The sequence below is a fragment of the Diorhabda sublineata genome, chromosome 1 (genome assembly GCF_026230105.1).
Source record: "Diorhabda sublineata isolate icDioSubl1.1 chromosome 1, icDioSubl1.1, whole genome shotgun sequence".
NCBI lineage: Eukaryota > Metazoa > Arthropoda > Insecta > Coleoptera > Chrysomelidae > Diorhabda > Diorhabda sublineata.
This window is the reverse complement of record NC_079474.1, coordinates 32,919,727-32,934,627: the sequence shown is the minus strand read 5'-3', so window position 1 is coordinate 32,934,627 and position 14,901 is coordinate 32,919,727. Positions and strand designations below refer to the sequence as shown.

The following is a 14,901-nucleotide window of genomic DNA, read 5'->3' as shown; positions in this document are numbered from 1 at the left end:
ACCGCTTCTTCAGATATAAAAAAAAACGTCGACTCGTCATTTATTTTGATCTGAGGAAATAAGAAATCATTGGGTGCCAAACAAGGACTGTACGGTGGATTATCCATCAATTCGATGTTTTGACTATTTGTTTGAGATGTTCTTCCGCGATTCGTTTCAAAGTTTTTGTCAAACACTTCTGGCAAACAAATACCATTCAGAATTCATCTTTCTACGTTACTCTAATGAAACTTTAACGACGTTTCCAATTATTCCGACATTACTGTTGGTTTCATCCACGTCTAAAGCCATAGAAAAACATCGAAACTAAATTAGATTCAACCTCCCCGACTAGAATTGTTTGTAAGATCCCGATAACCTGATTGATGATTCTTATCAGGATTTTTCCAGTAATGATTCCTTGCATAGACACAAACAGGAAATCCTGAAAAAAATTTGTTTATTTTCACTAGAATCAACCTAGTGTGGACCTTGTCATTTTTCTTTTCAATAAGGTAATCCTGAGATGTTCCAATGTTGATATATTCACATCAGCGTTGCCATATCTTGAAACTTGAGTAGCAACCCTCGTATAAAGAGGAAGTGATAGAAATTTCGCTATGACTTTGGGGTACAATAAAGAACGAAGACGTAAAATTATAAATGAGTTGCCGAAACTCGTATATCAACAAAACATGGCGTGATAATTAAAGGTGTCGCTATTTTAAATGTTACAAGTAATAAAAAAATTACAATTAGAATATCGCATGCGGCGTAATAAGTTGTTTATCCCTTCATTAATTAAGCAAACAACGAAAAAAAGCGTGTCAACGTAAACCAAAATTTCCTTTACACATTTTATGTGTTTATGCTAATTATTTATTAGTAGCAATTTTCTTATTAAACAAGTCGCATTTCAAACGGACAGACAATAATAAATCTTTGTCTTATTCCATTTTACGGGCGACGAATAAATTTATACTTTTATACAAGGTAGGATTAATTGAATTCTGGACAGCCTATATTATTAGTCGTTTCGATTAAAGATAAATTTATATTAAAGAGGATTTAAATGAAATTCTATTCATTGTTCTCCTGTTTCCGAACGATTTAGTCCTTTAAATTCATTATGAAATTAAAAACAATATACGAGGGTTGCCTTACAAGTTTTTACAGTCGAACAATAGGTGGCGTTAACGAGTTGTTTACGAATTTAGAAATTGTCTCATTGCAGTTCCAGAATTGGTGTGAGCGTATTCAAAAATGTTTAGACCTTCAGGGCGAATATTTTGAATAGGAATAAAACAATTTTTTTGTTTCTGTTTCACTTTAAGCTTGCAAAAAATAAATTATTGGGAAATTATAGTATTAAGAAGCTTGGCTCACTGAATTCCCGTATAAGGACTAACAAAGAAGCTTTCTAAATAAACAAAATCGCGAGACATTTTTTCAGACAATGTGTAGTTTGCGCATTTCGCTAAAAATGTAATAAACCACGAAAATGCCCCAAATTACCTGATGACGATGCAACGCAAAACTCTAATGAGGTTCTGATTAGATTTACCTCATTTAGTCCTGATCAGAAGTACCTTATAAAATTTTTATCAGGATTTTTCCACTAAGGATTCCTCGCATGGACACAAACAAGAAAGCCTGAAGAAAAATTATTTTATTTTCACTAGGATAGACCTAATTTGATCCTATTGTGGACCTAGCCATTTGACCCTGGGAGGTTTCTTATGTGGACATGATCAGGATGATGGAAAATTAATTCATTTTCAATAGGGTTATCCTGATACGCCTCAAGCTTGGACCTTGTCAGGTTGGCCCCAATAACCCTGCGAATATTTCGAAAAGTAAACTTAAAAGACAACCCTTGTATAAAAAAGATGTTCTGATAAATTGATCATATTATAACCGAAACTACTAAAAGTATCTATCTACTATTATCATGAAATTTTGACATTTAAACTATAACCAATAACTCAGAAAGGATTTTTGGATTTTTCATCCCTAAAGAGTATTTAAAATCCGTAATTTTTAAGGTTAGGACCTTCCAATTTGTATTTGAGCTTAGTTTAATAAACTTCGAGATGAAACAAAACTGAAAGTTTAGCCTATTGCTAAACTTGAGATCCTAACTTATGAGGGTAGTCCAACGAGTTCTCGGCATACAACCGTTATGAAAAAATACGTTTTCTCGAGATCTACAAAGTGAAAATCTGTGGCGGTGATGACCTCTTCGTTAGACTCGAATTTCTTTTCAAACTTGGAAATAAAAGGGAGTTGCGGGGGAAAATATGGCCTAATTTGGTTTTTGCGAGGGCGTAGTTGTGAATCGAAACGTTATCGTGGCGAAGGAATCCTTTCTTTCCTCAAATAAGATCGTCGTTTCCCCAATTCGGCGTCGAATCGATCGAGTAATCCGGTATAACACAGTCCCAGAAAACGACGACTATCACTTTTTCAGTCGATAGAACAGACTTTGCTTTCTTTCGTCCACCGTTTAAACTGTTTCTGGGTCTCTTGTGTGTACCAGTGGATCCATGTTTCATAAACTACCACGGAATGACGCTTAAACTTCTTCAAACACTACTCCGAAGTATCAAAGAGGTTTTATTGGGGAAATATCCAGGTGAAAGCGAGTTCTCTTACAACAAGACAATTCTAACACATACTGCTAAAGAATTTGGTGATATTCAACTCGTACCACATTTTGTCCGGATTTTGCACCGACAAATTTACTATTTATTGAGATCCATGTCGTAATTCTTGCGTGGGAACAATTTGAATACAAAGAATGATTTTACCAAGGTCTCAAAGATGATAGACTATATATTTCTGGTTCATGTTTTTTTCTTTTCAAAACCAATCAACCCCCTTCTTCAATCGATAAACAATATAAAGGAGAAATCGCAGCAGTTCTACTTAGTATACTTAAATTATTATATTTTTTATGGACGTCCTTGTGGTACATTTCACGATTATACTATAAAACGTTTCTATGAATAAATTAAATTATTTTACGCTCGTAAGTTTAATTAAAGTTTATATTTTGCTTTAATGATGTTTTTTTCCGAAATAAATGCATCAGATGCAAATATTGGCACTTTTCCAATACATTTCCAAATAAATCGCATACATTATAATGTACGAGGACCCCTCAATAATTCGGTAGTTTTTTTTTAAATAAAATGAAAAATTATTCTCATTTGAACCCTACACGCTTTTTCCAAAAATTTCTTGTTGGATAATGGGATATATTTGGGTTTCGGATGTTCTGATCTGGTCTAGAAATGTCTAGAGCTCCACAATGATCTAGGAATTGTTTGTAGAAATTTCTATATTGTAAAAATAGCAGTTTTTACATTTCCGCAAGCACGTTTTTTAGGTGAAAATGTGTACACTAGAAGTCAAAAGTTTATGTGATACACAACAAATAAAAATAATACGATCGATATTGATATTTCGTTAGATTACGGGGTGAGCAAAAACTTTTGACCGATACTTTCTCTTCAGGGACACTTCTCCTCCTTATTTTTCCAAAAACCAACAGTTTTCTTCATTCGATTATTAAAACTAATTCTAAGTCACATGTGATCAATGGAAAGTCGACATCTGGAAAACCCTTTCTTCAAAACGTTACAGAATTTCCCGTTTTTATATTTAATTGGTGTCTAAGGTTTATCCGAGGTTAAGCCTGTAATTGATCTGGCTAATTTCGAATATATATTATCATAATTCGAAAATTATCGATTAGAAAAGACCGTGACCGATGGAAACCCCGTAGAAGGGTTGTTATTTAAAAGCCATCAAAGCAAAAGAAAGACTCGAGAACGGGGCTCGCGTTTGTTGTTCGATGAATCACAGCAAGATCGCTAAGGGAGATTATAATGACCTCGTGAACTTTTAAATATAGTTTTAAAGTTGTTCGTTTACGGCATAAGAAAATTATCTCGTTCGTTAATATTATTAGAGATGGAATTTGATTAGCAATTGGTATTACTTTAACGTTACTTTCTTTCGATATGTCATTTAAAGAAATTAGAAGATTTATTGATGATTCTGTATTATAAATTCGCACAAATTTCCATTAATTTTCAGTAATCTATATTGATATTTACCCCTACTCGTTTATTAAACTATAAAATAACCTAAAGTATTCAAAACGTTGAAAATAGAAAGAGAAATAACTTTTATACCCTATATTAGCGAAATAACATTGTAAACAACTGTTACGAACTTACGTAGACCGTGGAGCCGGTCCTGTTCCATTATTTTATAATAGAATACTACGGGTGCAATTCCCTAAAGGACAATTTACATTGTTTTTAATATATATGAAGCGGAAATTTCTTTATATTGTTTTTATAACCTGTTTACAGTATGTCGTGGTAATTTTTATAAAGTGAATTTTTAAAAATGTCTTTTTATTTGTTTACGGCAAATTAGATATTTCGAACATTATTAATATGATTACAGTGTATATAAACAGCAGTAGTCAGTCAGTAAATAATCTGATGTCATTCCGAACACATCGGGATAGACAAGTTCATTTAAATAAATTAGTAAATTAAGAGTTGGAGATAAGTGTTTAGTAATAAGTTTTATTGCATAATGACAAGTTTATTGAAGATTAGTGTGTAAATGAATTAAGTAAGTAAGATACACAGTGTGTATGAATTAATCCCAACGTTAATAAATTACTATACTACCGAAACCTATTTACAGAAACTAGACACGAGTTTATAGGAATGGAAAACGTAAATACCGGAAATCAGCGGAAAAATCTCATCCAACTAACTCCGTAAAACAGTAAAATCACTTAAAAATGGGAAAACGACAAGAATAAGTCAAATACGGATCCCAAAAACTGTTACGAATAATGAAAAACCTGTTCTAGAAGAACGAATAAATGGAAAAATAAGGAAAGAACAGGCAGGATTCAAAGCAGGAAGGTCAATATTTTATTTTATTTTCGTCTTTAGTTACTTGTATGTTCGTTACTTAGTTTTTTACAAGCTTTTGTCTACGAATTGGAAACAATTTTTTGAAAATAAAGCATTTTTCTATCTCTGACAAAATATTTTAGGTTTTGTAGTATAAAATAAAACAATGACCTTTTGCCTTCTTTCTTTCAGCATCACGATTTCGCGTTCATAAAATTTCCGGTCCTTATCAACAAAAAACTGATCCAGGTGCTATTGAATGTCATCGTTATTTGTGAAAGTTTGACCATTCAAAGAATTGTGCAAACTTCGAAATAACTGGCAATCAAATGGTCTCAGATCAGGGTTGTATGAGGGATATGGCATTCCTTTCCAGCCAAGCTCCAATAATTTCCCACGAGTTGCCAAAGATGCGTGAGGCCTTGCATTGTCATAAACCTTCCCGATTTGACAATTCTGGCAGTTTTTCTTTGCTTGCTTTAGCCAGTTTCATTAATTGTTGATAGTAAACATCATAATTGATCGTTTGGTTCCTAGGCAGCAGCTCAAAAAACACAAAACCTTTGTAACCCCACTAAACTAACAGCATAAGGTTTTTTTGACATTCCAGCAGTAATCAGCCATCATATTTTTATTCCACCTATCTTGGTACCGTTTTTCAATTTCTTTCATGTCTTAATGAAATGATGGAAATGTACTTTCACGCTCATGTGGCATCCAAGACTTTTATAATGGCGTTTTTTGCTACTAGGTTTTTGTACTCGGGATTTTCATCTAGTAAATTGCTCACAACTTTTTTCAAAATTTGCGTCTTCTATCAAAATTGTGTTCCACGAATATTCCAGTCCATCAATGGTTCATGCAGGATGTGTTTCATTCCAGGTACAAAATTATGTCGTTTAGGCCACAATTTTTGTATTTTCCGCGAGCTCTACTATTCTATACGCATAAGAAGCTCAACGTAGCTGTTGACCTAGGTGTTCCTCATATTTAATGGTGCCCACTACATTTTCATATGTTTCCTTCAAGTGAACGGAAAGGACAATTGGAATGGATTAGCTGCCATTATGTAGAAGATCACCTTTCAAACTTCTTTGAGAGGAATCAATAGAAAGCCTTTATTCAGACGTTTCGGAAGGGATTCCAAAATATTTCATTAGATCAGGAATATCAGTATTGAAGACCATTCAATTTTTTTCTTCGGAAAAACGTAGTAAACCTCGTTCTTTATAGCAATACCATAAAAAGAATGTACCAGGGGTTAAGAGATTTTTTGATCTCAGTTTTGAGCCTAGAACTCCTTATTCCTTTTGGGTTTTTAGGTTTGAATCTCCAAGCAAATCATTAAATTCTGCTTGGGAAACAGCTGAAATTCATTGCGTTTTGGCTTCACTTTTTAGTGGCCGTGACTGAATCCTTAAGATAGAATTTTTCGATTTGTGAGTGGCATAAGAAAACGAATTGCATTTTCCTTTCGTCATTGTTTTTAGCGATTATTTTTAATGCTGTTTCGAAAATTAGTACAAACTAGTTTGGTGATCAAAATATGGAAAGGTCATAAATGATCACACGTAAAATAATTATCATTATCAATAACGCGATAACAGAAATGACATCTAATACCTTTTATCAGTATAAAAAATTATCGTGCTGATTGCACTATATTGTGACTTAACCCCTCTACGTTTACGGTTATATCGATTTATTTATGATGAGAATCAACTTTCGTATTTATTACAAAAGTTAATATATCAATTATATCGAGTTCGGCGTTGAATTAATACGAGGGTGGGGCTAAATATTTCGAAATGCAAAAAACAATTATTTTGATGAAATTTATGTTCAAACTAATCATCAAAAATACAGTTTAGCCATCTCAAAATATGCAGAATGCCTCTTTCTAAAAACTCTCAAATTTCATTTGATCCAGTCCGATCCATGAGTTCGTAGGCCAACATACGAGGGTTGCTACTTATGTTTTGATATATGGCGACATTGATGTGAATATGTCAAATTTGACATTGCCATCTTAGAGTTTGACATTTTTAATAGTGAACATACTTAGAACATGTTGTCATACGAATGCTATTTGAGAGATTACAGATTCTTGAAATATTCACCTTGGGATTGAATCAAATCACGAACATTTTCGTGCTATGATTTTTTATGACTTTCGACGTGGATTAACTCAGATTTTTGGTGATAAAGCACCATCTCGAGTCACCGTATTTCGCTGGTTTTCCGAATTGAATCGTAGTCCCACTTCGCTACAGGATGAATTTTGTCAGTGTCGGGAAAAATCGACTTTTGAGGCATACATTCAATATTGCGTCAACATTTGGCTGTCAAAACATTTGTTCGAGTTGGATATCGTTGAAACATTTTCCAAAACAGCTTGACTTTGTTATAAACGGTTTTCCAATAAGAGGTGTTATTTTGAACAGCCCGCTATTTCGGTAAATGTCACTTTTGAAGCTGTCATTTTTTGACATTTGACAAGGAGAAACTACGCCATTAATGAAAATGGAACGATACACGCTTCAACAACGCATTGAAATTATTAAAATTCACTATAAAAATGGTGAAAATTTGGTAGAGTCGGTTCGTAAAACTAAAACATTTTTGGGTCGACGTGAAGCACCTTCTCGGACCGTAATACAGAAATTGGTGGAAAAATTTGATCTGTTGGGATAAGTTAGTGATTTGAAGAATAAAACCCGTGCACGTCGCTCAAGAACAACTGAGAATATTGCTGCTGTAGCCCAAAGTGTTGAAGAAAACCCAGGTTTGTCCATTCGTCGTCGTTCTTTGGAATTAGCCATTCCACAAACGTCATTACACCGTATTTTGCATAAAGACTTGGGTCTTAAGGCCTATAAAGTTCAGTTAACACAAGAACTTCAGCCGGCCGATCATCAACAACGTCGTGTCTTTGTGATTGGGTCCTTGAAATGCATGAAAATGATCCGGAATTTCATCGAAAAATCATCTTAATTGATGAGACCCATTTCCACCTTGGCGGTTACGTCAATAAACAAAATTGTCGAATCTGGTGCTCGGAAAACCCAAGAGTTATTGTTGAAAATCCTCTCCATCCTCAACGTGTAACTGTTTGGTGCGGTTTATGGTCTGGCGGTGTCATTGGACCTTACTTTTTCGAAAATGAGGCTGGAGCAACAGTTACGGTGAATGGATTGCGCTATCGAGAGATGATTAATGATTTTTTATGGCCGGAATTGGATGGTATTGATTTGGACAACGTTTACTTTCAACAAGACGGCGCTACGTGCCACACAAGCAACGATACCATCGATCTTTTACGGGAAAAATTTCCAGACCGTGTTATCTCTCGAAGAGGTGATCACAATTGGCCACCGCGATCTTGTAATTTAACACCCTGCGACTTTTTCTTTTGGGTCCACGTCTACGCCAACAATCCAGCATCGATTCAAGACCTCAAAGATGGAATTCGTGAGGCTATCGAGGACATAGGGCAGCCGCTTTGCAATTTGGTTACGGAAAATTTTATTAAAAGGATATGGTCCTGTAAGCGCAGTCGTGGCGGCCATTTGGCTGATGTTGTGTTCCATTATTAACGGCATACCTTCCTCTTTATATTGAAATAAACATCCGATCATTTATCTCAAAAAATGGCATTTTTCTTTGAATATCAAAATAACACCTCTTATTGGAAAACCCCTTAGTTCGAGCTCTATTTTGATGAAAAAGTGTTGAAGCTTGTTGAGACCTAGATAAAAATTTTTGCGAGCTCTATTTACTATGTAAGGCCAAGAACTCATGGACCGCACTTCGTACATAGTAATCAGAAAGTGGAATACATCAAACAACCCAACTCAGTCCTGCAGCGAATACCATCTCTAAAACAAAACCATAACACATAAAAATTCCCGTGAAATTGTTTTTAAATCGTGTCACTTTAAGAAGTGTTAACTTCAGGTGTCATATTTTTTTTTTTTTAATAATACCAGGCCTCATAATGCAAAAGAATCATCTCCACTCAACCCTGATCTCATACATAGTGACTATTTGCTGTTTCCAAGGTTGAAAGTGCACTTATGCACACAGTAATATGAAAATAACCGTCGAAATTTGATATTGGAGTGGTGAAATTTTTACTTCTCCAATAGACGCAATTCCCAACAACCCCATTGCATTTTTATTTAAATTTATTTCAAGTACAATCATAACGTATAATCATATTTAGTTTCTATGTTGTTGGAGTTTGGTTTGAAGCACCAGTTTGGTTAACAAGCTACGTCAACGGCCGGTAGACGAATCGATACAAGAATTGTGAAGAAATTCAGGTCATTACTTCAGTATTCAATGATTACAACTAAGTTAAAACTAAAAGGTTTTAGGCAGTGTCTATATTACCGATGTATAAAAGAATAATCTTGGAAATATATTCAAATGAAATTTTTACTTCTCGGACGTTTTTATTTGTTTTTCGTGATAAATTGTCTTGATTTTAGGTCACTTTTTTATGAAAATCAGTTTGTAATAACTTGTTAAAATTGACGTTTCGACTTCTTATCTATTTTGAAGCGCGCTGTTGCTTTAAACGTGCATATATCATTATTTCGAATTTTACACAAAGATTTGAGGTTACAGCCTCACAAAATTTAGTTGTTGATGATGATGATGCTGGTCAGAGGCTTCTCTTCGAAAACCTGATGACTGAGCAAAATTTCCGCTGCTGGAGTGCAATCAATCCAAAAGACAGACATTAGAAACCCCTACACTAATTAAATAAATAAAAAATGTTTAAACCCTCGAGAAAATTTACAAAGTTTTGAATGTAAACCTTGGAATTGATGTAGGTATAGAATTTTCAGATTTAAATCATTCTAAATGTGCTCCAGTTACCTTGAAGGTGAAGGTAGTTTTTCGAATTATTAAAATACATTTGTATATAAAGAATATACGAAATTTGGGCTTATTTTGAGCATATTTCATCCATTTTCTAGTGCATATATAAGCGCATAATTCAACCCTAAACGATAGAAGATCTCTATTTGTTATAGACCATGTAGCTCCAACGATTAAACCACTCACAAATATTGAGTCCGATTATTTGTACACTGACATCCACTTGCAACGATAAATTATAGGTTTAAGTGAAAGTTTTTCCAATTTTCACGTAAAATTTCCATACAGAACATCGTTTTGTTTTTATACGTAACATTTTTCCAATAATTATGCAAAGGAAAGGAAGAACAACGGTTAAACTGATTTATTTACAGTTGCTACCGTCAGTATCGATTGCTAATAGCAATATTTCAACACTGTTTTTATAGGTCCAGCCGTTACGGCCCTGACGTCTTCCACTTTTTATTACATCTAGACAAGGTGATAAAAGTATTCCAGAATGATTTTATTACATTTTTTTTTAACAAAAAGTAGGTGGTAATTGAAAAAACTGACGACATCGGCGTGAAATACGAGAATAAAAACAAAGTAAAAGTTATTTGGGATCGAAAATAGACTGGGAATTTCTGGTGACTCTGGAGACGGTAACAAACCATGACAGTTACTGAGTAATTAAAGATAAAAGCTACGTGCAGCGTGTCGAAAATGAGAAAAAAATTGTTAATTGATTAAAAATAATTATAATTACTTTCGATTACTTAAAACCTTTAAAAGCAAACTAGTTTCCGATCAATTGACAAAAAAGGAGATTGTATGTCAACAACGTTGTAACATATTCATTCAAATTCAAGAGTGTAGATAATGTTCTTATTTATATAAATAGTGTTCAATCACAAAACGTCTGAGATGAATTTATACACACGTTGTACCTTACGTAATTTATTTATATTCTACGATTGCTAGAGCTCAGTTTTATATATTAAAATTACTTCTACAGCCTCTGAATCATCGAGATATCGAGACTGCCGTAAACAAACAAAAAAATTTCTTTGAAATATATCTATAGAAGCAACCAACACATCAGCACGTCAAGAAAGAGCTGTCACTTTTAAAAATCTTGTTATTTCCACAGATTGTGTAGTTTTCTAACTATCCACGAATGCTCAATAATACGAAAAACATTCACATTTGGAGGTTATATTAATACGTCACTATGTATCCTAATCAGGCAATCTAAGCTGGTCTACGTCACAATGGCGGCCGTAGGGTAAACAATCGATTTTATCGCATGATAGGTGAAGTTTCATTAGATAAAAAGATTTCAAGTCAAAATCCTACTCATTTTCCAAAAGTTTCCTAAACACAACACTGCACAGTTGAAGAAAAAAACCGACAAAGCCACGTTTCCGGGAAAAAATTCCGCATCTCTTTAAGATGCCATTCCGCAATAAAAATGGAAATAATTTGGTCTAAAATCCAACGACTAGGTTTATAAACCACACAAAAACTTCCAGCAATAGCATTTGTTTACCCCACGGCGGCCATTTTTAAATGGTATCAGCTGATTTTGACAATTCGTTAGACTATTCAATTTAAGGTTTCAGTTCCTTTTTTATCTTAATGATATATCTTCTGTTTTTACTGTTTCTTATGCCTTTTTTTTAAATAATCAAGTTATTTCTTACAAATCCTCTTTTTTATTAATGTATGCAATGATTCGTCGATAAAAATGTGTATTAATTTTCATATATACACTAGTAACTACTATATAATAAGTAGGTGAATATATCGACAAATGAAATGAACGAAACGAAATACATTTTGTGAATTTTCATTATCCTGGATTTAGATACGGTCCTGTTCTTACCTGTATTTTTATTTCTACACATAATCTAGCTGTAACGTATCATCACCTTCTCTCCTTTCTCGAGTTTTATTGAGTCATTTAAAATGGCACCTGCTCAAGTTTGCGAAAAGCTCTAGTGGTTTTCGACACGCGAAAACCTGATACAATTTATGCTTACATCGAAAAAGGGGAATATTTTATGAAAGAAAATGTTATGTTAATATTTACATTATGTGTTTAGAAAACTTATGTGAAATATAGAATCTATGAGTAGAAAAAACAAAAAAAAACATATTTGATATTGTACTGAATCAAATCAAGAAAAACCTATAGCGTTCCTTTTGCAGGAAATCTCAGATTTTTTGAACTCATTTAAGTGTATTACATCACTCGATAAGTCGTGTGACTGACACACAGATGGCGCTGCCAGTGCCAAATCCATAATGACGTTTATGAAGTACCAACTTTCAAAAGATAATGTGTAGAATTTCATGACATCTAAATGAAGCTACTTTTGTTTTTTTCAAAACAATTTCATGTGTTAATTAATCATTGTTTCTGGATGCAAAAAAATGGTCGTCCAATTGATTATTATAGGTTACTATAGAAAACAAAAAAAATTCCACAAATATCGAGTCACAGTATCTGTTATAATCTTATAACTTCTAACGGTAGAAATATAAACAAATGTGAGGTTATATGTGAATTTACTTGCATTGCTGGTGCACCAATTCGTTTATTTCTCTTTCAGTTATTTATTTAAGTTAGGTTAGTTCAAATTAGGTTATTAATGTAATCCTAAAAAAAGTATATGGGAACTTGAAACGACTAATCTGAAAAAAGGGGGAAATAAATTAGACAAAAATAGAACTTGTAAATTAAATATGTGCAATTTAATATAACCTAACCCAACTTATGCTAACAATGTATTAAAAAATCAAATCATTTAATGATTTTTAAAGTTCGAAATGCACATTTACCGTGTCTAGGTCGACTCTTAAAGTCATTAGAATGATTTTAGTGAAAACCGCATATCGCTACCACCGAAATTACATTTTCGGTAATAATTTACGTTACCCTACACATATTTTCAATGCTAACAAGATTTTTATTTTATTTTTTAGATCTTTTCATAATGTTTTCACGAAACGGTTAATCTTTCATGATCTTATTTCAGAACAAGAAAGATCAACTTTTATTTATCAATTGTAAATAAAACGCATTCATTAATTAATTCTTTTGAACAAAAATGCAATAAACAATGATTCAACTTTTCAAATAACTTATTTTACATGAGAAAATAATAAACTTTTTACTAAACTACTTCTGTTATGTCTCAGTGTTCCTAAACAAAAACAAAATCAGACAGAGCTTAGCAAATGTTTTTAATCAAAGTTGATGTAGAAAAACAAATGAAGAAATAAAGACTGTCCTTCCAACGCAACTGACACTATATAAAAAAAACTAGAGAAAGTCAATAAATTCATCACCAACATACATTTTTCTGAGCTAATGCAATTAGAAAAAGAAATTCGATATATCGAATTTCAAGAGTTGAATTAGAAGAAGAATTATGACGTATTTCAATCAATTTACGCTCAACTGTGGTAACTGGAGAAATTTTAAATTATTATCAAATAACTATTTCATTTAAATTGCACTTTCGAAAATATTATTTTAGTAATTCAAATAACTAATATTGTATTGCAAGCCATTAATTTGTAATTAAAAACCAAACTATACTTGTACAATAATTTATTCATATTTTATTTATAATTAGATGATTGAAAAGTACATATTCTCTTAATTACTGACTGCTACTGATTTACCAAATCGTTATTATAGAAATAAACCACCATAAAATTTAAGAATAATGACTAAACTTTCACACAAGTTGCTCCAGTTTGTTATTTACAGATAATAAATCTAAATTTTTTTAAGAATGGTTTACGGCATTTTAAATATTTAAATAATTCAGTTATCTGTAAATACTTGATACTTCATAATCAGATACTGATTAAAATGTTGACAGAAACCAAGGCAAATTTAATTAAAAACAGTAAATATTCTAAATTTAAAATAACTAACCTCAATAAACACTATCTCAATAAAAGCGATAAGAAATTGCTTCGTACAAAATTAACAGATTATCATTTCACTACACACCATCAATATACATCTGCAGAAAATCTTGACGTGTCAAATTTGAAGATTCTTAACAATAAAAACAAATACTTCGGAATACTTGCAGATACCAGGTAAACAACTCAAAGTATCCAATAAGATAATAGATAGATAGTATTGTAAAATGTCTATAATTGAAGTAATTAATAAGTTACGAGGTTTGTCTACCTGTCGTATCATAATATATAACTTTAATAACATAATTAACCTTTTAAGTACATATTTCACCCAGTTAAGAACAAGTTAAAATCCTTGAAAACGAAAAGTATTGCAAATCGAAAGATAAAGAAGGTTAAAACTGCATTCCTATTTGCCTTTTTTGCCTTGTACCACAACTGTTTCCATCCTTTTCCAACCCGCCCTAATTTCAAGCTTAATACCCGATTTTTTCAGAAAAAATTGAACGTTCAACACTAATTACCTCATTATAGTATTCCAACTGAAGTATTATAATTCTTCGGTAATAAAAATGATTCAAACAGCAAAACTACGTTGACTTACCTCACCACTTTCAGCGGCTGGAGAATCGTCGAGTATATTGTAAATAATAGGTGGTAAACCAGGTTCTCCTAATAAAGAAAACCCAAACCCGGTATTCTCACTCCGATTTAAAACTACGTGTAATTCTTCAGCCATATTCGGCTATCATTGATTTTGTTGTTCATTAAAAACACAACACACTCCACTGATACTATGATTTAGTTGTCGCGACATAACCTCCCCTTTAACTGAATGATTATAGAAGATCGCCTTTAGGCGGCGGCACCTACCAGATCACCATATTTTACCTGCGCATTGAACCAATAGCATGGGAAAGATAAGAGAGTTAGAATAAACAGAGACGGACCATCTCCTGCAGATTTTCATGCCAGTATGTTGTTTTTAATTTTATTTACATAGGACAAACAACGCAATCTTCAGACAATAGATTAAAATGTCATGAATGTAACAAAAAAACATTAAAATTGAATTGTTTTATATTAAGTAGTTTTATTTTGATATTTATGTATCAATGTTAGTAAAGAAAATTTTGGAAAATTTAAAAAAATTTGA

The 14,901-nt window shown here is 32.7% G+C and overlaps 1 protein-coding gene across 11 annotated transcripts in view; it reads right to left on the bottom strand.

Annotated features, from left to right (window-relative positions):
- Positions 1-14,740, bottom strand: part of LOC130443429 (PH and SEC7 domain-containing protein) — a 57,128-nt gene extending 42,388 nt beyond the window's left edge. For all 11 annotated transcript variants that reach the window (XM_056778050.1, XM_056778086.1, XM_056778067.1 and 8 more), the window contains exon 1: positions 14,350-14,740. In XM_056778050.1, the coding sequence (XP_056634028.1) occupies positions 14,350-14,484 (135 nt within the window). In that variant the 5' untranslated portion in view covers positions 14,485-14,740. The remainder of the gene's footprint in view (positions 1-14,349) is intronic.
- Between the last annotated feature and the right edge of the window lie 161 nt (positions 14,741-14,901).